Source organism: Aotus nancymaae, unplaced genomic scaffold (genome assembly GCF_030222135.1).
Source record: "Aotus nancymaae isolate 86718 unplaced genomic scaffold, 86718_ANA_hifiasm-v0.15.2.pri h1tg000089l, whole genome shotgun sequence".
In the NCBI taxonomy this organism is placed as follows: domain Eukaryota; kingdom Metazoa; phylum Chordata; class Mammalia; order Primates; family Aotidae; genus Aotus; species Aotus nancymaae.
Genome location: NW_026988504.1, coordinates 6,554,562 through 6,578,851, shown reverse-complemented (window position 1 = coordinate 6,578,851; position 24,290 = coordinate 6,554,562). Strand labels below are relative to the sequence as shown.

The 24,290-nt window shown below is 50.5% G+C and overlaps 1 protein-coding gene, 2 long non-coding RNA genes and 2 other non-coding genes across 8 annotated transcripts; 4 read left to right on the top strand and 1 right to left on the bottom strand.

The window, feature by feature from the left end:
- Nucleotides 1-391: 391 nt before the first annotated feature.
- PRCD (photoreceptor disc component) lies at nt 392-11,179 on the top strand. 3 transcript variants are annotated; one of them, XM_012453654.2, is made up of 5 exons: nt 392-2,103; nt 2,367-2,435; nt 4,351-4,426; nt 4,829-4,919; nt 10,797-11,179. In XM_012453654.2, the coding sequence occupies exons 1-3, from the start codon at nt 2,030-2,032 to the stop codon at nt 4,370-4,372; spliced, it is 165 nt and encodes a 54-aa protein (XP_012309077.1). In that variant the 5' UTR covers nt 392-2,029; the 3' UTR covers nt 4,373-4,426; nt 4,829-4,919; nt 10,797-11,179. The 3 variants fall into 3 exon arrangements, with proteins under 3 accessions (XP_012309077.1, XP_012309076.1, XP_064225589.1); XM_012453653.3 differs by having other exon boundaries at nt 4,351-4,430; XM_064369519.1 differs by lacking the exon at nt 4,351-4,426.
- A 1,138-nt stretch (nt 11,180-12,317) lies between these two features.
- On the bottom strand, nt 12,318-17,878 carry LOC135271690 (uncharacterized). The gene is made up of 2 exons (XR_010339826.1): nt 17,042-17,878; nt 12,318-14,147 (listed from the first exon to the last, which is right to left on the bottom strand). It is a non-coding gene; the product is annotated as an uncharacterized LOC135271690 (long non-coding RNA).
- A 149-nt stretch (nt 17,879-18,027) lies between these two features.
- LOC105718091 (uncharacterized) lies at nt 18,028-24,109 on the top strand. 2 transcript variants are annotated; one of them, XR_002478586.2, is made up of 7 exons: nt 18,028-18,116; nt 18,637-18,858; nt 19,193-19,285; nt 20,362-20,427; nt 21,272-21,385; nt 22,510-22,630; nt 22,747-24,109. It is a non-coding gene; the product is annotated as an uncharacterized LOC105718091 (long non-coding RNA). The 2 variants fall into 2 exon arrangements; XR_002478585.2 differs by lacking the exon at nt 22,510-22,630.
- LOC135271729 (small nucleolar RNA R38) lies at nt 19,041-19,118 on the top strand. The gene has a single exon (XR_010339865.1). It is a non-coding gene; the product is annotated as a small nucleolar RNA R38 (small nucleolar RNA).
- LOC135271730 (small nucleolar RNA R38) lies at nt 21,085-21,168 on the top strand. The gene has a single exon (XR_010339866.1). It is a non-coding gene; the product is annotated as a small nucleolar RNA R38 (small nucleolar RNA).
- Nucleotides 24,110-24,290: the final 181 nt, after the last annotated feature.

The window sequence follows — 24,290 nt, the reverse complement described above, 5'->3', positions numbered from 1 at the left end:
CCAAAGCGTGCAGCATCGCGGGTGTGCGCGTGCAGACCCTTCTCGCGGCGGGGAACTGACTCAAAGTCCAACACTCCCGAGCTTTCGCGGTGAGGCTGCCCGCTAGCCCTTCCGTGGGGAGCCCCTGGACCGCGCTGGGCTCCCGGAGCCCCGGCCTCTCCCCGGAGCCAGGCGCTGGGGGTCGCGGCGCCACTCCCACAGCTCCAGACGTCCAGGCTCTTGGGGTGGGGGGATTAGATGGGGCTCGTCCCCCTGCCCGCCCAATGCCCCGGCTGTCGGAACTTGAGCGCACCTCCGATCGCGGGCGCCAGAGGCCTGCGCCCCCTTTCCTTCAGCCCAGCACCCCCGTTGCCCTTCGGTGCACGCGCGTGGCGGCGGGGGCGTCGAGAAGTCCCCCGTGGCTTACCAATGACAAGGACAGGCAAGAACTAGGCGCTGCCCTGAATTCTGGCCCAGTTGGTGGCGGAGAAAAGTCCGGAGAGGCACCGGATAGGGCAGAGAGGACCTGTCGGTCAAGAAGTCCTGAGGAAGGCGCAGGCTGCTGGGGACATCTCAGCTGCCACCAAGGGCTTGATTCCGGGCTGGGGGAGACAAATCCTTCCTCCTGGTGGACCCTGTCCAGAGCGGTGTGAGTTGGGCCAGAGGTAGGGGGAGAGTTCCATGGTGCCGCCCTTCAGCCGCTGCTGGGTCCTGGGGACAGCCTGAGGCCGGATAGGGCCTAGCAGTGTCAGGAAGAGATGCCACTCAGGCTCCCCGTGACCCTTGTCCTTGCTCAAGACTTGGTGTCCCATTGCCCAAGCATTGCCAAGGGTTGGCTTCTGCTGTGGTTCATGTATTTATTCTTAAAATTCGACTGTAAGGTCCTGGGGAGGCAGGGAGAACTCGCCCAGGCAAGCCTCAGCTGCAGGCTGGGTCCTTCCTGGGAGCTCAGGGTTCCGGTGCCTGGGGGACCCTGGGGCAGTGCCTCTGACACTGCCTCCCCCTTGTTGAGTGAAGGAAAATCTAATGCCTCCTGGAGGTTTTGGAGGGGTGGAGAGGAGTGGGTGGGTTCAGGTTCTCACATTACTCCCAGACCCACTCTCAGCGTGGTCATGGCTGGTTCCATGCTCCACACACACTGAACAGTTTCTCAAAGTTGCTGCGACCAAGTGGCTGCCCAACAGGTCCCCTTGGGATGTGGAAAGAAAGTAGGAGAAATCCGCTGTTTCTTTTCATCTCATCCTTTGCAAATTCAATGCAGCCTTATGGTGTAGGAATGTATCGTGATCTAGCATATAATTTGTAAGTGGGTGCACCTATTTTGTGAGTGTGCACTTGAATTCTGCCTTTTACTGAAGAGGGTGTGTAATCAGAAAAGTTTGGAGAGGATTGTCCAGAGGGTAAACTGTGCCAGCCCTTCATTGTTGAGTCTCCCCTGTCTCTCTGGCTTCATTATCGAATATTCTTCCCCTTTCTTCCTCCTCTCCTGATCTTTCTACGGTGACATCATTGCTTCACCTCTACTCACCTTGCAGTTACCGGCAGATGCTCCATGATTTCACGTCAGTAGCCTCGGCAGCGTCTTCTGTCTGAGGGCTCATCCTCCTTGCGCGCTGCAAATTCAGATGCCCTTGCTCCTCTTTGAACCTTGCCCTGACGCTTGCAACTCTGAAAGTGCCCTGGAGGCGTCTTGAATCACTCCTGGGTCACTCTCCTGCAGTCATTGTACTTGACAGCACATTCGTCTAGACTGGCAGCTCCTTGTAAGCAACGCCTGATCTCAGAGATAGACACTCCGAATGTGTGCCCAATGCCACAGTGCACACCTTGACCCTACCGCTGGAGGGGAGAACCGGGGCCCAGCGAGCTTAATCAGTCCTCCCAAGGTCAGGGCCGCTGACCCACTAATCAGCTTGAGCCTCCTAATCCATCCCCAGCAGGAACCGCAGGACAGACGGCAGTGGCTCCTGAGAACTGGCCGGGGCCATTTTGGCTCCTCGCCTGTGGCCTTCTGTGGACTTGGTCTGGGAGGGGATGGGGCAGCTGCGCCATGTGCACCACACTTTTCCTGCTCAGCACCCTGGCCATGCTCTGGCGCCGCCGATTTGCCAACCGAGTCCAACCGTGAGAAACTGGGCTATGGCTGGGGGTTGGTGGGGGAGGACCCATGGGGCTGGGCTGCCACCAAGCCTGGACCTTCAGGGGAGCTGGGAGGGCATTTTCAAGGAACCCTTGAGAGCTCAGTCTCAGAGCAGGGGACACTTAGAGCGTCAAAAGCTCTAGTTGCAGCCTCCAGTGCCATAGCCCAATGCGGCTGGGACCTGTGGAGGGGCAGGGAGGGGCTGGGCGCGGCCATAGCTATTCCTGCCTGCTCTTGCGTCCCACAGAGAGCCCAGCGACGTGGATGGGGCAGTTAGGGCCAGCAGTGTGGACGCAGACCCTCAGGCCTCAGGCAGGTAAGGCTGGAATCTGGGCTGGGAGAGGGAGGGTGCTGCCAAGGATGCTGTGGCTGTGCCTGGTTGGGGGTGCACGTGTGTGCCTGTGTGCGCGCCTGTGCTGCACCGTATCCCGGTGCTTGCCCTAGGCACCCTGCTGCCCGTCCGCCTGGTGGGCAGGCCGGATGTCTGTTTTCTGCAGTTGGGAATGGGAGCCCCTAGCCGCTCCTCTGGACCAAAGCTGCTGTGCCTCTCATCTCCAGTACGGGGCGGTCCCCCGGGGCACCTTCTGTCGGGAGGCGCAGGGGAGTGGAGGGAGGGATGAGGCAGGAGCAGCTCTGTGCGGCTTTGCTCGCCTTTCCTTGCCCTTCCCCCTCCTCCTCCTCCTCCTCCTCCTCTGCCCCCGCCCCGCCTCGGCTCCGCTGCCCAAGCCTCCTGCAGGATTCGCTGTCCAGTCCCCAATAGAAGGCGCGGGAGGAGCATGACATCATCAGCATTGAGTGCCATTGGCTGGGCAGCCCCTGCGGGCAGGACGCTGTCTCCAGTGGCCAGAAAGTTAACTCTTCCCTAGGCTGAAGCCATGTGGTCTTTAGGGGGTGAAGTTGGGGGAACTTCCAGACTTTTCCTTCCCTGGGTGACCACTGTCGTTCGATGACAGGGGCGCCTATCCCAACGAAATACAGGGAAACATCAGCAAATCTGTATGAAGTTCCCGTGCACGAGGGGTTCCTTTTGTGCCTAGGGACTCACCTAGCATGGGAGACCCGTGGTCAGGGGCTGCTGGCAGGAGGGTGTCTCCACACGGGGTGGGCGCAGGTGGCGGGTCCTGTGACCATCCATGTCTCTGAGTGGGGACTTGCCAGCAATGAGTCCCTCTGATATGTGGAAACTGGCAGCCGAGAGAACCTCGGTCTTCCTGTCTCCTGTCGTCCGAGTCCTGGGATTCTGAGTCCTGAGATTCTGATGATCAGAAGGCCCGATGGGAAGCCGTGGGCCTGTACAGGAAACAGAGGCATTTCTGTGACACTGGATAGGCCAGCTGGGATCATCATAACAGTTCCTGATTAGTATCACTGGTTAAATCGGATAAAATGACCACGCCTGGGCCTCCCCCCACAGGAGGCCCTCAAATGCTGAGTGGGCCTCACTATTGAGCCCGGGTCTGGAGTTGGGCAGGGAGAATTTAAATCCTGGCTTCCCTCTTACTAATGGACAGACTATGGGGCCATTTACGCAATCAGTTTATTTTTATGTAAACTAGGGTTGATAACAGTGGTTGTGAGGTCCTGGTGAGGGTGCAGAATGATTGCACCATAGATGCTAGCAGCTGTCTTGTTCTACCCGGGACCTGTGCTTTCGTTTCCTCCAGAGGTTTCTTATACATTGACTCACTCAGAAGTCTCAATACCCAGAGCACTGGCAGGACATGCGTTTTTAATCTTTGGTTAGTGGTTGAAGAAACTGAGGGACAGGGAGATTTAGGTGACTTGCTCCTGATCATCGATCTCATTTGTGGCAAATGCGAGATGTTCAGGGCCCTGATTTCAGGCAGTGCCTCTTCTACATGAAATGGGCCTGGACCTCCCGGCAGGAGAGAAAAGGCCAAATCTGAGGACCATCTGGCCAGGCCAGGCCTGGCGTGACTTAGCCAGAAGGAAGCAGTTGCCTATTAACTCCTTGGGACCCAGTTAACTGGAAAAATTGGTCTGACATCGAGGAACCACCTGCCGATGGTGGCTGCTGTGTAGGGCTGGCGGTGGGGGTGACATTTCTGCTCTCCAGTCACACTGTCCTAAATGCCAACTGATTTCTTAGGTGCTCCTGCCCCTCGATACTGGGGTGAATCGATAGGGATGGGAGTAGGAGGAAGAGGAGAGGGAGAAACATGGGAAGGTCACGTCCTCCAGTCCTGACCCCAGTGCTTTCCTCTGTTTAGGGAGAAAGAACCTCTGAAGTAAAGCCTCACCTCTGCAGGTGGGCTCAGGTCCAGAGACTGGGATCAGCTGGCCCAGGCAGGTAGGGCAGGGCTGGGAGCTGGGGAGGACAGAGGGCAGGGCTGGGGACAGGGAGGAAGAAATAGACAAGGCCTGGCCATGTAGGAGCATAGCAGGCAGTGTTCAGCCCTTGCGGTCACTGATGAAGGTTCAAAGTAGGCGAATGGACTCGTGCCTTTGGCTGCTACCTTAAGCCTGTTGTGTTCCAGGCCACAGGGCAAGGGTTAGTTTGCAGAGAAGCACGTGTGGTTTGACCACATTTTCTAGGCTTGGGGATGGCATGGTGGTCATGCTGGGGTGCAAGGACAGTGTCGGGGGACATCCACGGGAGAGGCGGCGCTCTGCAGCATCCACTCTGAAATGCAACTCCCATCCCCAGGTGTGGGAGAAGTGCTGATCTGTTCTGGTTTTCTGTTTCAGCTCAGGTCCTGGTTCGTCCCCTAGTCCAGGAGGATGCTGTGGGAGCCGGGGCAGCAGCAAGAGGGACAGTGGGGGAAAGCAGCACTAAAGGGTAGGTACCCCCACTTTCAGTCCAGGCCCTGGCTGTGGGCTCCTGAGCAGGACCTGGCCGGGCCTGGCAGAAACAGCAGAGGTGCTCGCTGCTCTCAGATGGGCTCCCTTCCCTCTGTGTTCCTGAGGCTCCTTTGAGGAACTGCTGAGTCTGAGAAAGCCCAGGGTGAGGGACTTGCTGGGTCCTCCATGCTAATTCCGGGGCAGCCGGCAACCCAGGCAAGAGGCAGGAATAAGTAAGAAGTGAGGAGACCCCAGAAGCAAGGGACGGCTGACGGCTCACGTTTACTAAGCAAGGGCTTCCATTCATTCTGTAATTTAATCCTCAGTCACCCACAGAGCCTGGTAATGTTATTATCCACAATTTCTAAATGAGGAAACACAGAGAGAGGTTAAATCATTTGCCCAGCATCACCTAGCTAGTACATGGAGGCTCCCAGGCTCACACTGGAGCTGCAGAGCCCACGCTCCTACCCACCATGGCAGGCAGCCTCCCCCTGGAACCCAGCACAGTTTGCAGGGGTGGGGGGCAGATTGCCGGCCCAGCCACTGCCTGTCAGCCCAGGAGCTATTCTGTGAAGCCTCCACTTGTGGTCCGAGGTGCTGGTGTCAGTTGGCCACGGTGGCACTCCCTTCTGTGGCACTTGCCTTTCCCCAGTCCCCAGAGCTCCTCCTGTCACTGGCTGCTCTGCTGAAATTATCAATAAGAAATGCCAGTTGGATCTGTGACATGTCTGCCTGCAGCTGGATGGGAGCAACTGACAGCTTGTCCTCCCAATGTGTTTTCTGCGTGTGTGCTCGAGCGCGTGTGTTCCAAATGGGCAGTAGCGTGTGGGAAGGAAAAAGCCTGACACTTGTTTTTGTCAATTTGCTGATGCTCAGTCCCCGCGGCTGCCTCCTTTGCCCCCAGCTGCTCTGCCATTTCTCGCTTTGCAATCCTGCGATCCTGCGCAGAGATAAAAGCAGATTTCCGCTTCGACTCCCAGATCCAGGCGCAGACCCTGCAGGCAGCCGCTCCCGACGTCTCACAGCTATTAGTCTTCAAAAGCCCCCCATGCCTCCGTGCGCACGAGTCTCTCCTCCCCAGCCAGCTCCCTCTGCCAGCCCGGCGGCGATGTCTCCGCCTGGCTGGCCCCTGCCCTTGACTTTCAGGCAGTAGGAGACGGAGGAGTTCTCTAGACAGCAGCACCTCAGCCACCGCTGCTCCGCCTCTGAAGGGAAGGAAGGGAAAGGGTGAGGGATGCCGCAGAGGAGAGGGAACCACTGGGGAGGCGCTCAGGGTGGGGGAGGAGGCGCACCCCGCTGGGGAGGGGCTGCTGGTTCCTCGGGGAGCCTGGCTGGGGTGTGTGTGAAGGCAGTTCTGTGGGAGCCTCTCAAAGTAGGGCAGGCAGGAGGCAGGGGGAAAGTCACACTAGGGAAGGAGCCCGCAGGGGTAAAGCCAGAGCGCCAACCTGACCCAGGCCGTGAGCCTGTGACCGCCTGTCTCAGCTCCTGTCAGCCTGTCTCTCTCCCGAGAGGCATCGGCCTTCCTGGTGACAGGCCTGTCAGGCTGAGGGCCAGAGGGCACTGTTCCAGGGACCCAGTCTGTGTTCCCTGATCCTATCTGCATTTATTCTCTCATCTATTTGCATGTTCCTGTCAGCTCATCCTTGCTGCCATTTCCAAGTTGCCTATCTTCTTCCACTGGTCTGAGGAACTGTCAGGCCAAGGTCATGGGGCTGGCTTAAGGCCAGACGCACTTCCCCAAGGCAGGGCCCCTCCACAGCACTGTTCCAAGAACCTGCCAGGAGGTGCCCGCTGCTCCAGGGACCGGATCTAGATGAAGGGCAGGAAAGAGAGAGGAAGGGGCTGCTGGATGGCGGCGGGGCTGTGGCTGCCTGGGCTTGGAGGTTGCCTGGGCAGCTGGGGTGCCATGTGGGCTGGTGGGGGGGCTCTCTCCCCCAGGGAGCAGGCTGGCTTTGGTGGGAGCAGATTGTGTTTACACCTTCCCCGCACACCCAGCCCACGCTCGCCTCTTATTCCCAGGGCCTCTCCCACCCTGGGTTCTCTGCGCAATCTGCACATTTGCAGCTCCTGCTGCAGAAAGTTGCCTCTCTCAGCCTAGAGCTCCCCACAGAAGGCTCCCGGGACCCAGGCGCCCCTTCCTCGGCCCACTGGCTCCCATCACAGGGGTTGGTGTGAAGCTCAGGGCTAGGGTGGACCTTTAAGTGGGGCAATGGCTTAAATCCTGACTAGGACACTGTACCCACGGAGGCTGCATCCTTTCTCCTCCTGTTTCCTTGCAAGGAGCCACTGCTTGGGAATGGGAGCAGGAGTTCTCAGGGGCTTCGGAGAGGGTAAACAAAGGGCAACTGGAGAGGCGGAGCTGAGGCGAAGGGTGGGGTCCCTTCTGGTCCAGGGTGCTGGCTACTGTGAAATAACAGAGCCCAAGAGGAAGGCATCCGGAGTCAGAGTTCCTGGGTTTGAACCTTGTTCCACCAGTGCGTCCTACCTCTGTGGCCTGGGTAGTTTCTGAACACCTCTGTGCCTCAGTTTCCTTAGCTGTCAGATGGGAACCATGGTGCTGTCTATCTCTTAGAGTTGTTGTAAGGGTTGATTAGATAATGCATGGAAGAGCTTAGCACGTTGGGTAAGTGTCCCATATATGTGAGCTGGCACAAATAGGTTCGAACCGTAAATTACTGAACAGTGGTAGATTCAGGACGGCTAGAGTTCCTCACCTCCTCACTCTGTGGTCCTCCTGCCGCTTCTCCACAAACACAGAGCTGGGCAGCCAGCAGAGGGTGGCATTGCTGGGGTGGGGAAGCACCCAGTATGCCAAAGACTGTCACTGCCTCTCTGTGCCCAAAGCCCTGTCCCAACCCCCAGCGGTGGTCTTGGCATGGACGCTGCCACTGCGACTGGCTCTGCTTCCGGAATGAACCTCACCTCCTTGACAAGACGGGAGGCGCAGCCCTGATGTGGTGCCTGCCTCTGTGTCAATGCTAATCTCTCTGCCGGGGGAGCCTGAGTGACAGGGAAAGTCTGCTTGGAGCTGCAGGGCGGCTGAGGGCAGCAGCCAGGAGCAGGGAGGTGCTGCTCCTGTGACTGAGGCTCAGGGCGGCTGCCAGTCTCTCCTGGAGACTGGAGCATGACCAGGGAACTAATGAGGCGGCGGGGTGAGGTGGGAGCGAGGGAAGGAGCCACAGCAGCTGCTGCTGTCCACTGTCACCCTGGGGAGTATCCACCCACCCCAAGTGTGCGGTTGTGTGTGTGTGTAGTTCTGTGTGTGTGTGCGCAGACAGTCCTGGGCAAGGGCAAACAGCAGAGGTGCTGAGCCAAGACTAGATGGGTAGGGCATGGTGCCCACTCTGAGACAGGCACAATGGCATAAGAGTGAACCCTGCTGTTCCTCAGGCTCCCGTAGCCCCTCTGCAGGGGGCCTCACTGTTAGGAAGAAGCCCAAGACCTAGAGCTAAAGCTAGAGGAAAATCATGCTTCTTTTCTTCCTTTTTTTTTTTTTAACCCTAGTACAGATTTTGGTAGGAAAATCATGCTTCTTTGTGAACCTCAGAAGAACAGCAAAGTGGTTTGCACGGAAGCTTACGTTAATATAATGATAATGATACTAACCGTAGGATTAATAACCACTAGCATGCATTGGGCGCTTACTATGTGCTAGGCACTGTGCCAACTGCTGTATTTTATGCGGCAGGAACTGTTACCATTTATCCAATAAGGAGAGTGAAGCTCACAGAACTTGCTCAAGATCACTCGTAGCTGGCAGTGAAGCCAGGACCTAAGCCTGGGAAATCTGACACCAAAGCCTGGGATAGAGGGGGCCCGAGTCTGGAGCTGGGGGCCGTGAGGGAATTCTGGTTGTGACCCGTCTACAAGGCACAAGGAATGGAGCTGTGGTCCCACCCAGCCTGCCTTTGCAGGTGGGCTGGTGTCAGCCAGGGTCATTGCCACTGTTCTGTCTTCAGGAACTCACATTCAAGAGCAGACCAGACGCTGGGCCCTGAGAGGCTGGTTCTTGCCTGCCAGGTGACACGGAGAGGACAGCTACCCTGCTAGGACTCCTCAGTCTTCCTCAGGGAGGAAGTGGTGGCCCCTGGCAGGGATGACAGATAGCGAGGTCCTCACCTACCGTCACGCCACTGCCACTCTGTTGCCTCCTTCAGCCAGGGGGAGGGCCCTGGGGAGAGGAGAGGATGGCAGCCAGAAGCCCAGCTGGAGAAGGGGGAGCCTGGTGAGGAAGGCTGTCTTGATTTGGTTTTGCAAGGGGAGGGTGCAGGACATGGAGACCAAGGAGGTGGCTTCGAGGGGGATCTGTTGACAGTTGGCAGCCAGTCCTTGTGCCTAAGGAGCACAGACCCTCTCTGTGGGACACATGTGCCCCCTAGTGGGGATTACAACTGTAGTGGGCTGAGAAAATTAAAACCAAAAAAATTTGCTAACAGACTCAGCCTATGAGCCTGGGTAGGAGAGGCCAATCCTATCCCTATGTGAACACACACACACATATACACACACACATTCACACACACACAATTCACACACACGTTCACACAGATACACACAGACATACACATATACATACAGTCACACACATACACACACATTCACACACACATATACACACAGATATATACACACACATTCGCATATACACATTCACAAAGACATACACATTTACACATACACATACACATATGCAGACATGTAATACATACACAGACATTCACACAGACACAGATACACACACATAATCACAGGTACACATACACACATATGCACACACCTACACATACACAGACACACACATAGACATACACACACATACACACATATATGCACACACCTACACATATAGACACACACAGACATACACACATACACATACACATATATGCACACACCTACACATAGACATACACATACACATACATATGCACACACCTACACATACACACACACATACACACACCTACACATACACAGACACACATAGACATACACACATATACACACATATGCACACACCTACACATACACATACACACACATACACACATACACACATATGCACACACCTACACATATAGATACACACAGACATACACATATACATATACACATATGCACACACCTACACATAGATACACACATACACACACACACATATGCACACATCTACACATACACATATACATACACATACACCCACATGCACACACACATTCACAAAGACACACATTTACACATACACATACGCAGACACATACACATTCACACAGACACAGATACACACACATAATCACAGATACACATACACACATATGCACACACCTACACATACAGACACACAGACATACACACATACACACACATATGTGCACACCTACAGACACACACAGACATACACACATACACATGCACACATATGCACACACCTACACATACACACATACACACATTCACACACACAGACATATACACATAGACATATACACATACATAGACATACACACACATACACACACGTATGCACACACCTACACACACATACATTCACACACACATATACACATAGACATATACATACACAGACATACACACACATATGCACACACCTACACACACAGACATACACACACACATATGCACACACCTACACATACACACACATACACACATTCACACACACAGACATATACACAGACATATACACAGACATACACACACATACACACATATATGCACACACCTACACATACACACACATACACACAGACATACACATACACACAGACACACATATACTTTATACAGAGGCAGAAGCCATTTTGAACTAAGCGTTAAAATAATGTGTTCATTTGGTCATTTATTTAACAAGCATGCTCTGGGAACCTGCAATGTACAAACCCTGTGTCAGCTGTCGGGAGTGACACGGTGAGGAGAGACAGACTCTGCCCTTGGTTGGTCCTAAAGGAAGGCCCCAGCCTAGGTGGCCTAGTTCTGCTAGCCCAACCCTGCCTGTCCCTGTGACCTTTTGTTCTCTGGACCTTGGTTTCCCCATTTGATAAACATTTGTCAAGCCCCAGTGGGCTGGGGTGAGGATGCGAAGGACTAATGATCTCCTCCGGAAAATAACTGTTTCGTAAAATGAAGGGGATGGACCAGAAGCTCTCTGGGGGCCCCGCCGACTTTCCCAATCGAGAGCGACTGTAATGAACTGTGTCTGGAGATGCTGTGTGCCAGGCCCTGTGGATCCAGAAACGGATTAAGACCTTCTGCCACTTAACAACCAGAAAACTGGACAAAATATAAGAAACAGACACTTGACAACAGGCAGCACACAGGACAGTGACCCCATGACTGCCTGGAACCAGGTCCCTGACTACGGTTTGGGGAGAGAAACCCACGTGGACCACAGTGGCTTTGCTACGGTGAGGAGAAGACAGAATCAGAGGTCAAGACGGTGTGAGATTCATCAGGACATACACACACATCAGCGGAATCCAAAAACAGATGCAGCAAAGGTAATCCAATGGAGAAAGAAAGGTCCTTTCAACAGGATACAAAAAGCACTAACCAGAAAAGAAAAATCAATGCATTGGACTTCATCAAAGTGAAACCTCTGCTCTTAGAAAGACTGGGAGTAAATATTTGCCAAACAAAACTCTGAGAAAGGACTTGTATCCAGAATACTTAAAGACCTCTTACAGTTCGATAATAAGACAGCCCAATAAAACAGTGGGGAAAGGTTTTAATATACACTACAACAAAATTATACATACAGCAAATACGTCGAAAGACGTTCAACATGTGGCCAGGCGCAGTGGCTCACGCCTGTAATCCCAGCACTTTGGGAAAGAAAGATGTTCAATATGCAAATCAAAAGCCCAATGAGATACCACTGCATGCCCTCCAGAGTGATGAAAGCTGAAGGCTGACCACAGTAAGCACTGTCCAAGATGTGACCTTGCCATATGTCATAGACTGCTGGGGACTGGTGAAGTGTTACGACCACCTGGGAAACCAGCGTGGCAGTTTCTTATAAAGTTATTCCAGAGGAATGAAAACGTACATCCACAAAAAAGACTACAGAAATGTTCACGGCAGCTTTATTAGTAATCGCTCCAAACTGGAAATAACCCAAACATTCCTCAACATGTGAGCAGATAAACAAACTGAGCTATATTAATATACAGAATTAATACTCAGCAATGAAAAGGAAATGAACAACTGATACAAAAGACAAGGGTGAATCGAGAGAAGCCAGACACAAAAGGCTACCTACTGTGATCACATCTGCATGGGATTCTAGAACAGACAGAACCAACTGAGTGACAGAAGGCATCTGTGGTCGACTGGGACCAGGGTTAGATATGGGGGTTGACTGCAAGGGTAACAGGTTGTTTTTGGTTTTTTGTTTTTTGAGACGGAGTTTCACTCTTGTCACCCAGGCCGGAATGCCATGGCGCGATCTCGGCTCACTGCAACTTCTGCCTCCTGAGTTCGAGTGATTCTCCTGCCTCAGCCTCCCGAGTAGCCAGGATTACAGGCGCCCATAACCACACCTGGCTAATTTTTTGTATTTTTAGTAGAGACAGGGTTTTGCCATGTTGGCCAGGTTGGTCTCAAACTCCTGACCTCAGGCGATCCACCTGCATCGGCTTCCCATACTGCTGGGATTACGGGCATGAGCCACCAGCCCTGCCTAAGAAGGTGATTTTGTGGTGACAAAAATGTTCTAAATCTTAACTGGGATTGTGGTTACATGGGTGTATACACTTCCTGGACTACTGAACCATACGCTGTAAATGGTTACACTGCATTGTATGTAAATTACACCAGAATAAAGATGACGTAGAGAGTTAGAAACAAGAATGAAGACTGATACTTGTTTTGCTCACCATCTAGCAGAAAAGCCAGACATACAAATAATCACAAAAGAGTGGGATGAGTGTTCAAAGTATGTTGGAATAACACAAACTCCCACTTATCAAGTGCTTACCTTGCACCAGGCACTGTGCTAAGCGCTCTGAAGCACTGACTTAACCTCCAGGGAGGTTTGGCTCCTCCTCCTGCTCCTCCTCCTCCTGCTCCTCCTCCTCCGGTGAGAAAATGAGACTCAGAAGTGAGGTGACCTTTGCCAAGGTTACTCAACTAGTATCAGAAGAGATGGGATTTTCCTCCAGGTCATCCTGGATTGCAGAAAATGTGCTAATCCACCTGCCAGCAGAAAGGTGCCACGAGGAAACAGCTCGGGAATTGTTGCAGCATCTCAGTCAAGACTTCGCAGAGGAGGTATTTAAGTACCAGCTGGAATTTGCTGAGCAGGGAAGAAGATGCAGGGAAGGGACTTTCAAGGCAAAAGGAATAAACACCATCACAAGCTAAAGGTTATGCAACAGCTGTGAGAAAGCAGTGGTTTCTGGGCATGGAGAAACACGTCCAGGAAATGACAGAAGAGATCCATGGAATATTATATCGTCTCCAAATTCATTTATTTTTATTTTTAAAAAATCAATTTTTGAGTAATGATCTAGAGGCAGTGACTCTTCCAAGCAGGGACGTCAAATGCACTGCTGTTCTTCCTGGACACTGTTGGCGAGCACAGATAATCCACAACTCCAAGGTCATCTATTCTCGATGCATAGGGTCTATGTTATGTTTCTCCTCCTCCAGAAGGTTAAAGCTAAGTTAAACTTCATGCAGTGATCCCAGGTTTTATGTTTTATTTTTATATTTTTACTTTCCTTCCATCTGCCTGGTCATCTGCATGATCCCAGATATCTGAACAGGATCTGTGACCCTGTTTCACGGTCCCAAGAACTCTCAGGAACAAAATCCTCTACGTTTTCATGACGGGCTTTCTAGGGGGATGAATTAAAATCTCTGGAGTTAAGCAAAAACGTTCCACTGTCATAATGTAATTTTTGTAGGAACAGGGCATGGTGGCTGAGACCATGGGTTTTTAGGGGGGATTGAGTTCAGGTCTCGGTGCCTCCACCTGTGAATTCCTTTAACGTTTCTGAACCTTGGCTTCCTCAGCTGCAAAATGGGTGGGTGGGGGGGATAATGACAGGGCTGTCATGAGAATCAGATGAGACAGTGAATAAAAGGTGTTTCGAGAGTACCTGGCACGGAGTAAACACTTCGTATACACAGCTGCTATTATTTCAGAAAGGAAGCTTGCACACATCAGCTCATTTTCTGTCTTCTGCCATGATCCATTCTTCTGGGAAGAATTATTTTTAAAAGATACCATTTAGGATGATTTGACTGAAACAGAACACCCAAATTAAAATGACTTAATTTCTTTTTAAAATCTCACATTTTGTAATTCACTCAAACTGAGATGCCATTGCTTGTAAGACACATCCTGCATTTAAGAATATGAAAATGCAGCCAGGCATGGTGGCTCATGCTTGTGATCCCAGCACTTTGGGAAGCTGAGGTGGGTGGGTTACCTGAGGTCAGGAGCTCGAGACCAGCCTGGCCAAGATGACCAAACCTCCGTCTCTACCAAATATACAAAAATTAGCTGGGCGTGGTGGTGCACACCTGTAATCCCAGCTACTAGGCTGAGAGGCAGGAGAATCACATGAACCCAGGAGGTGGAGGTTGCAGTGCGCTGAGATCATGCCACTGCATCCCAGCCTGGGAGACAAAAGCAAACCTCTGTCTCAAAATATATATATATACATATATATCTATATCTGTACAAATGTGTCTCTGAATCCAAACAAGAGGTCTGAATTTTGGGGGTGTTGAGACTGGCGGTTTCAGCAACACTGAGGACTCATGTTCCTTCTCTCTACTCTGCCATCGCAGTCCTTCGGCTCCTGCTTAACGGAAGCCTCACATATGCAAGACGGCTCCAGCAGGCCCAGCATCACTTCTTCACAGTGTCCCTAAGCCAGAAGAGAGGCTGTTGTTTTTAAAAGCAGGAAAACCTTCCTAACCTAACTTGGCCAGAATTGCATCGCAGACCCTTTCCCAAAGCAATGTCCAGCAAAGGGAATAGACTCACCATGTCTGGTACAGATGAATCAAGATTTGCTCCTGGGGCTAGGGAGGGGCTTGCCCCTGCGGAAGCAGACCCTCGCCCAGCAGCTGAAGAGAGCGTAGGCTCAGCAGCTGGAGGAAGAGGCTGGCCACTCACAGTGTCACTCGAGGTGACAGAGCAAGGGTGATAAAGACTTTGTCTTAAAAAAAAGAGAGGCTTGTCATGGCTCACTGCACAGCCTCAATCTCCTGATCCTCCCACCTCAGCCTCCTGTCCGGCTGGGACTACAGGCATGTGCCACGACATCTGGCTATTTTATTTTTTTAATTTTTTTTGTAGAGATGGGGATCTCCCTATGTTGCTCAGGCTGGTCTTGAACTCCTGGGCTCAAGCGATCCTCCTGCCTTGGCTAACCAAAGTGTTGGGATTATGGGTGTGTGCCACTGCGACCAGCCCAAAGACTCTTTTCTGTTACTGTGGGTTTCAGACACCATGTCTTCAACCCTGTCAGTGACTGCCCCAACACAGTGGGACCACTGACCAGATTTTCCCTTTGCACTCAGAGCCTGTGTCCCTGAACAGCACTGGGGACTTCTGCCTTCCTGCTTGTAAAGGGTTACTAGACTGTGACTCTTTCCATGTCAATAAACAGAGGTCTGCACTAGCCTTGTATAATGGCTCTATAATAATTCCACAGTAGGCAAAACTCAGATGTCCTAGCTCTCACCAGCAATGAGTGCAAATGAGATCACAGTAACATCAACACTTGTCTCAACAGCTCAGCCCTTGCCGGCTCATTCAGGAATTCTGATGCGTTCTCTGAAGTTTCCCCAGTTATTTCTGGGTTGCCTGTGCAGTTACTCCATGTGTGCTCAGGTACAAGGCCTCTCATCGTATTTCACTCCAGCCTCTTGGCCACTGCCCGGCTGCCCTAGCATCCCCATCTGCCATGAGCCTACTGCTGGGGACGTGGTGTCCAGTCAGGGATGAAAGCGACTCGGTGGCCCGTGGCAGAGTGAAGAATGGCCCTCACCATACACTGGGTGGCATCCTGGCCCAACACAGCCCCGCTAGAGCCCGGAGCCTCCCCTCCTCACTCTTCCTGCCACGAAGTGGCTCCAGTGGCAGAGCAGGTGCTCATCGTTCCTCCTTTCAACCTCGTTTCTGATTTTGTTCCCAACCACCCCTACGAACACATGAAAATCTTCCTTCTCCCTTCCTCTTTCAAAACAAAAGTCCTTATACATAAGATCACCTTATTCATTAGTAGTAAAAGTATGAATTCTACAGGCTGGGAGCAAACCCTGACCCTGCCAGTTACCGGTTATGTGAATTTGGGCAAGTTACCGAATTTCCCAGTGCATCCGTTTCCTTATCTGTGAAACAGGGGCAGTGATAGTTACCAGAGAGGGGTCCATATCCAGACCCCAAAAGAGGGTTCTTGGATCTTGAGCAAGAAAGAATTTGGGGTGAGTCCATAAAGTGAAAGCAAGTTTATTAGAAAAGCAATGGAATAAAAGAATGGCTACTTGGCTGGGTGGAGTGGCTAAGCCTCTAATCCTAGCACTTTGGGAGGCCCAGGCAGGCAGATCACGAGGTCAGGGGTTTGAGACCAGTCTGGCCAACATGGTGAAACTCCATCTCTACTAAAAATACAAAAAATAGCCGGGCATGGTGGTGTGTGCCTGTAATCCTAGCTACTTGGGAGGCTAAAGAATTGGTTGAACCCAGGAGGCGGAGGTTTGCAGTGAGCCAAGACAGCACCACTGCACTCCAGCCCGGGCTACAGAGCGAGACTCCATCTCAAAAACAAACAAATAAATAAAAATAAAAAGAGACTTCTGCCCTTGAAGAGCTTACACTCAAATGAAAGGAGGTAAACATAAAAGGTGGTGATTTGAAGATAAGTATCTGCAACATATTATCACCTGCAGGACAATATAATCCACACCAAAGGCCATAGTAATGGGTGGATGGGAATGGGGAGGCTGGAATGCAGAAGAGGCTCTTGGTCTTGCAAAGTTAACTAACTTCCAAATAGGGGCAAATTCTGGCCCTGGTTGTTGTCGTTTTTGCTTTATTTTTATTTAAAAAATGAAGCCAGACTGGGCGCAGTGACTCACCTTTGTAATCCCAGCACTTTGGGAGGCCAACACAGGAGGATTGCTTGAGGCCAGGAGTTTGAGACCAACCCAGGCAACACAGTGTGAGACCTACCTCATCTCTACGAAATAAAAATAATCAGCCGGGCGTGGTGACGCTCGCCTGTTGTCCCAGCCATTCGGGAGGCTGAGGCGGGAGGATCACTTGAGCCCAGGAGGTCGAGGCTGCAATGAGCTATGATTGCACCACTGCACTCCAGCTGGGTGCCGGGGTGAAAACTCTGTCTCAAAAACAAACCAAAAAAACCCAGAAACAAACAAAAAAATGAAGACAAGGTGGTTGCCTGGAAAATAACACTGAGAAGAGCGGTGGATGTTACAGCATTCTCCGTTCTTTTTGTAATTCCACTCGTGACACTTGTCTGTTTTCCTTTCTCGGAATAAAAGGCATGCTCGCTCCGGGCAGCCGCGGAGGCCGAGCCCCGTCGCTCTCGAGCGCCCCCTGCCGTCTGCGCCTGGGCCTCACCCCAATCTTAAAAACACCTGAGCTGGAGGTTGCACGATTTCCTTGGAATCTCTCTTCTTCACTATCCCAATGAACCACCCCAAATGCCCCATCCTCCCTCAGACAAAATCCGCAAAGCAATTAAAAAAAGATATTCGGCCGAGCCCCGGTTTCCTCATCCGTCCCTGCCCCCTCGAACTTTCTGTGCTTCCCGTCTCGGCCAGGGGCAACCTGTGCTGAAGCTCAATGACTTTATGGCAGCAGCGACCCTCCAGCTTCGTTTTCTGACAGCCGTGGTTCTTCACAGGCCTGGTTTCTCACCCCGACCCTCCACTGCCGCTGGTGGCGACCACCATCTTACCCCCGGCTCTACAGTCGCGCTGAGGACGCGGCCGGCCCCCAGCCCCCGCGGTTTTGAACTACATTTCCCTTCAGCCCTTTCTCAACATCGCGAGAGTTCCGGAGGGATTGTCGGGAAGACTTGCACGCAGGCGCGGTCTCGCGTTCTTTTCGCTATCGGCCGCGTGTCTGAAAGTCATGGCTGGTTCCGTCGGTGTTGAGCATGGCCAACAGCCTCAGGCATTTGTCATGGTAAGGCTGCCTGAGTGGAAAAATGGGATCTTCCTTGACACGACACTAACACACTTGGTCTCCCTTCCTCAGAGACGAAGTGGTGATGATAAGCTCGGTTTCTCCCTCATAGGGTGGCTGGGAGGGTTAACAAGTACTGGATGAGAAAATGCTTTCCAGGCGGCAAGAAAATGTTATTATGTGAAGGGAGAGAGCTCAAGCCCGTCCTCGGCGTTACAGGGCCGGCTTCTGCCGGGGTAGAGGTCCTAACAACCTGGGCAGCCCCGTGCCCCTCAACCGCGCGTGTGCTGAGCATGGGTCCCCGGGGGTCTTCGGTGTCCGCGTACAGGCACACTTTGACGGTGGTGGTTCTCAATTCAGCATCAGGAGTGTTAACGTGTGAAGACGTGATTCCGCTTGGAGTGCCTTGAGGATGGCCCCGATCGATAGTTTATATTTAACTTTACAGATAGGAATCAGTAGGATTGCAGACTTATTCTTGAAAGCCATGGTTTAACACGAGCCTTTCTTCCTTCCTCAGAAGCCTTTCTTTGGCATCTGCAGATACGGTGAAAAGCAGAGTTCCAAGTTGAAGGTTCACAGTAATGGACGGAGCCCTAACATGAGTTAGAATGGGTGCAGGCGGGGCCTGAGTGGTCGCCAGAAATGAGAAAGCAGAGTTGGTCCCATCACATACATTCACATCCTGCTTTATTCTCAAGTTCGAATGTGAGAATACGTGTTGACGTACAAGCCAGCTATGGTAAGAAATTACACAGAATTCAGAATGCTAATTATTTTAAAGATAAAAATGAGGGTCTCTGCCCGAGTAATTTGGGGCCACTAGGTGTCACTGTCGCCAATGTGGATCCTTGTCAGGGCATGCAGGGGTGAAAGTGGAAAATGCATTTTGGATCACTGGGATTTAGGAATCTTTGTTATTGGCTGAGCTGAGGATGATTTAAAGTTATCCCTGTCTGAAGTGACATCTTTTGTGAGGAGATCTGACTTGCTGAGGCTCAGCCTTTTAATACAAGTCTGGAGAATTAACCTTAAGGGGGTTTCTGTTAGAATGAAGCCTGTTCTCCTTCTCTTAGATTAAAGGTGGTGGTCTTGAAAAGAGTCATGCGAAAACTCATCACCTAAAGATGTTGAGTGTAAGGATCTTCATGATGAAATTTCTGTAAATGGTAAGATTTTTATTTCTTTCATAGAATTGAATAGCCGATGGTCTCCTTTAAGTATTGGTCTTTAGTTTTGGAGATGTGTGGATCCTCCAGAGTTATGATTGCACAGATAATGGAAGTGTGTGGAAATCCTTTTGCTAGGGTCATTGGCAAGCACTCTCACAAATAGTATTTGTAATAACAATCCCACACGAGGTAAATTTTTTTCCCCACTGTGCTGCTGAATAAGTAAAAGTGAGGCTTAGAGAGTTCTCTTGCCCAAAGTTAAACAAGCAGTTACTGAGTTAGATTAGACCAGTGATTCTCAACTGGGGAGAGAGGGTGTTCCTGGCATCTGATGAATTCTACTATTAATAAATATCCTGGCCAGGCACAGTGAATCGCCTGAGGTCAGGAGTTCGAGACCAGCCTGGCCCACATGGTGAAACCTCGTCTCTACTAAATATACAAAAATTAGCTGGATGTGGTGGCGGGCACATGTAATCCCAGCTACTCAGGAGACTGAGGCAGGAAAATCACTTGAACCCAGGAGGCAGAGGTTGTAGTGAGCTGAGATCGCCCCATTATACTCAAGGTTAGTGATTTCCAAACTTAACTATATGTCAGAGCCACCCAAAAAGTGTTAAAACATACACATTCCTGGGCCTCAGCTCTATGCATGGGTGAGAATGGCTCTGGAGTGGAGTCGAGGAATCATGTGGCCAGTCCAAGAGCAAATGGGTGGTGGTAACTAGATCAGGATCTTCAATCTATTAGCTTCCCTGTGCCATATTGGAAGAATTGCCTTGGGCTACACCTAAAATATACTAACACTAATGATAGCTGATGGGCTAAAAGAAAAAATCTCACAGTATTTTAAGAAAGTTTACAAATTAGTGTTGGGCTGCATTCAAAGTCATCCTGGGCCACATGCAGGCTATGGGTTAGACAAGCTTGAATTAGATGATCTGATCTGTTTTTAGCACAAGGATTTTATTATAGTGAGATTATAGTGCTGGCTATTTTTAAGTAGCTCTGGGGCGGATCTCTAATCCCCTGTCTTGAAACACTGAGCCACATGCTTGCTGCTTGCTCTGCAGGGCAGTTTTACATACACAGTTGGATGAAATGGATATGACCTGTGTGACGTCGCTTCTTGGCAGCAGGTATTGTTTGTGTAGCTCGTCTTGAATAGGCTAGTTAAAATGATGAGTGGTCTGCACTGTAGCAGGCACTGTACCGACCATCTAGAGAGACACTGGAATGGATGCCTCCTACTCAGCTACCAGACACTGTTGAGAGGGAGCTGGTCTTTCAAAGGGCAGGAACTGCCAGTGTGCCAGATCTGGACACTGGGTGCATCAACCAGACACTAGTTATGCCCTCGAGAGAAAACATAGTCTCTAATAAAGCAGACGAGATCGGCTGAGAGTTCACATGACAGGGGCTGGGCACGGAGGCTCATGCCTATATTCCCAGCACTTTACGAGGCTGAAGCGGGCAAATCGCTTGATGCCAAGAGTTCAAGACCAGCCTGGCCAACATGGTGGGACCCTGTCACTACTAAAAATACAAAAACTAGCTCGGCATGGTGGTGCACCCCTATAATCCCTGCTGCTTGGGAGGCTAAAGCACGAGAATCACTTGAACCTCGGAGGTGGAGGTTACAGTGAGCCTAGATCATGCCACTGCACTCCAGCCCGGGTGACAGAATGAGACTTTGTCTTAAGAGTTTGCGTGAGGAAAGTGAACAATTTGATAGGCAAAAAATAGTTTGCATGTGCTGTGGCCGTTAGTGCTGTGGGCCAGCAGGTTGGTGGGAGCTGAGTCCATGATGATGTCGAGTTATCCCTGTCCGAAGGCAAAGAAAGGCCTTTCTGTGTGGAATTTGAATGTCTGAAACTCAGTTTCCCAAGTTTGCCTTACAGAAAATTTAAAAAAGCTGCTTGAGAGTTACTCTGCGTGTATCTTCTTAAGTAGTTTTTTTTCTTAATTTCTCTTCCTTCCCAGGTGTAGTTAGCCTCAGTTTCCGAGACTGGAAAAGGATCCTCGAGTAGCCACATTGTGGACACTGCCCTGAACCAGGACCTGACTTGGACCCCGAGTACCATGTCTTTAATGCATGTAAGTAGAAGAACTGCTAAACAGGCTTGGTGTGGGAGACTGGTCATCTTTTCTGCTTCCCCTGCTCTGGACTTAAAGCAGTGTATGCCCAGGGGCGCGGAGACTTTAGTAGCGTTTTGTTGCTAGGTGTCTGCAATAAGAGATAAAACTGGACTGCTTTGCCGGAAGCAAGTGAAATGATTGCTTTCCTGTTCGTAAGCTTTATGTTTTTACATCTGTCATGTCCCTAAGAAGCCCTGCAAGCCTGTGGTGGTAACTAATCCCTGTCTGAAAACCTCGACTGAGAGAAACAGTCTATTCCGAGGCTTAAGGGTTTGGTTCTGTGGTTTCTTGTTTCTCTCCCCACCACCGTTTTGTTTTCAGCATTTCCTGCTGAGAGCATCATCCCCCTAAAACAGGAAAACCAAATGTGTGGTTGCCTTGCTTTGCTCTAGCTCATTGGTTATGGCCTGAGGGTACAGGCTGTGTGAGGGGCAGGATTTGGTCTATGCCCTTACTGTGGAATGAAAGTGCTGGTTACATATTTCAAGAAAATGAATGCACTCCCAGAAACAGATTGGAATGTGGGATGTGTGCCAGCTTGTGGCCATGAGAATGGTTCATGACTCTGACCTTGCCTCTGCTCCAGGGTCCTGACATGTAGGGGAAACCACAGCTGTTTGGTTTCCAGGTGCTTTGTTTAAGGACGCCAGGGAGGTCTTCTAAGTTTGCTGCTTAGATCCTGTCTGAATGCCACTACTGGCACATGAGCAAGAAAGAAGCAAAGTGGCGTTGGAGGCTGGGGGCCTGGCTTTGTTCCCATTTGAATGCCAGGCAGGACGTGCACAAAGATTGCCTTTCTTTCTGTCAAAATTGGGAGGTGTGTGCAAACTCTTTGTATTTAAGGTTACATTTTTGCTAGACACCAAAGAAGCTATATTCTGGGTGAAATTTAATAAACCTAAAAACTGCCCCCAGTAATTTACAGCCTGCAAGGAAAACAGTGAAAAGGGCAGGTTATCAAGTGGTTATTGTCTGCTGAGTGGATTTGGCTACAGAACTCACAGGAAACCATAAGATTTGACTTGAAATGTTTCTATCCAGAGGAAGCGCTTTCTAATAGTTCTTTACTGGTCTCTTACCAGAAACTGCTCCCTCAGAGGTACCGTCTGCCTAAAATTAGTCATCCTGGGTCCCCACCAGCCTGCACGGAAACGATGTCAGAGCGCCCGTTGTGCTCCCCCCGTGCACACATGCGTAATGGTGGTGAGAATGAGTGCTCTTAGACTGACTGCCTTTTCCTCCCAAATTGGTTGTTATATAGCATTCAGTTTTGAGTCACTTCCTTAGCTGTTACTTCAAATTATTCTCCTGTTTTACAGGGTAGCTCCCAGCGATGCCAGATGGGATCGGCACAGCCCTGCCTCTGTGGCTAATTGTTCCTCTAAAGTAATCGCCATGCGTTCTTTGGGCTTCATCTTTAAAGGAATGAAGTGACTAAGATTATTCTGGAAAACCTTTTGGCAGTTAGTGAAATTAGAGTACAACTAAGAACATTTTCAGACCTCCACTGTGAATGACCTGGGTATACTCTCACACATCGATGGGACACCAAGGATTATAAACTGAAGTTAACATGATTCTACTCTGTCGGAGGACCTAAGGGGAAACTGATGAGTTTCAGAGAGTGATGCTTAACCCCGGTACACAGGATGCCAACTTGTGTTTTCTCTTTTTACTTACCCACTAAATTGATTTTCTGAACTGCTAATGGGTTGCCACCCACAAACACTGCTTTAGCACTGTTACTTCAGATCAATAAAGGATTGATCAAAGTTCTCCTGGTGCCTCCGCAGAGTGGCTTCCAGGAACAGATAATGGTTTGCATAGAATATCAGTGGTTTTGCTTCTAATAGTGGTCAGAAAATATCTAGTGTTGGCTCACTAAGATAATCAGGTTCCTTTTTCTTATTTCTTTTTTTTTCATTTTATATTTTTGCTTTTTTTTTAATTAAAATTACATTTTTTTATTTTTTGAGACTATTTATTTATTGAGACAGTCTTGTTCTGTCACCCAGGCTAGGGGTGTAGTGGTATGATCTCTGCAACCTCTATTTCCCAGGTTCAAGTGATTCTTGTGCCTCAGCTTCCCAAGTAACTGGGACTACAGGCGCACACCACCATACCTGGCTAATTTTTTGTGTTTTAGTAGAGACAGGGTTTTACCATGTTGCCTAGGCTGGTCTTGAACTCCTGAGCTCAGACAATCTGCCCACCTCGGCCTCCCAAAATGCTAGGATTACAGGTGTGAGCCACCACAATCCAGCCATTTTTCCTTTTTTAAAATTTTCAAGTTGGGGTCTTACTCTGTTACCCTGGCTGGTCTCGAACTCCTGGACTCCAGTGATCCTCCGGCTCCAAGCCCACTACCAGCCTCAAGTTTCTTTACTAAAAGATCACTACATAAGATACTAGGATGGATTGTGACTGTTGAGGGCTGCCTTATGTATCCCACGTTTGACTACATTCTTTCCAAACCAAGTAAACCCAAAGGAACATGGCTGCTATCATGGAGACCAAGGAGGAACTGTTTAAGATTGCCAGGGTCAAGTGAGCTGAGAGGCTTTGTGCTGGTGCCAGCAGCTCTGAAATGTCTCTTAATTCCTGCTGTCCAGGCAGCAGAATGCTATGGTTTCTTCCAAGTAGCTCCTTTGGCAATTAAAGCCCAAATGTCTATTCTGTTGATCAGAAGTCTCTGAATTTCTGAAGTGGTGTTTTGTTTCTGGTGACTGAGTTAATCCCCATCCCTCTTGTAAAGTGTGTTGATAGAATCAGCCTTTCAAAGCTACAGAACCAGACTGTGCCCTAAATTGACCAACATGATTGATGTTGCCTTGGGAAGGCTCTTGCCAGCTGTCCCTGTGAA

Excerpts from the sequence above, each read along its gene's own strand:
- PRCD (XM_064369519.1), top strand. The coding sequence starts at position 2,030 with ATGTGCACCACACTTTTCCTGCTCAGCACCCTGGCCATGCTCTGGCGC. Across the intron at positions 2,104-2,366 it reads TTTGCCAACCGAGTCCAACC|AGAGCCCAGCGACGTGGATG; the intron begins GTGAGAAACTGG and ends TGCGTCCCACAG. Across the intron at positions 2,436-4,828 it reads GACCCTCAGGCCTCAGGCAG|CTCAGGTCCTGGTTCGTCCC; the intron begins GTAAGGCTGGAA and ends TTTCTGTTTCAG.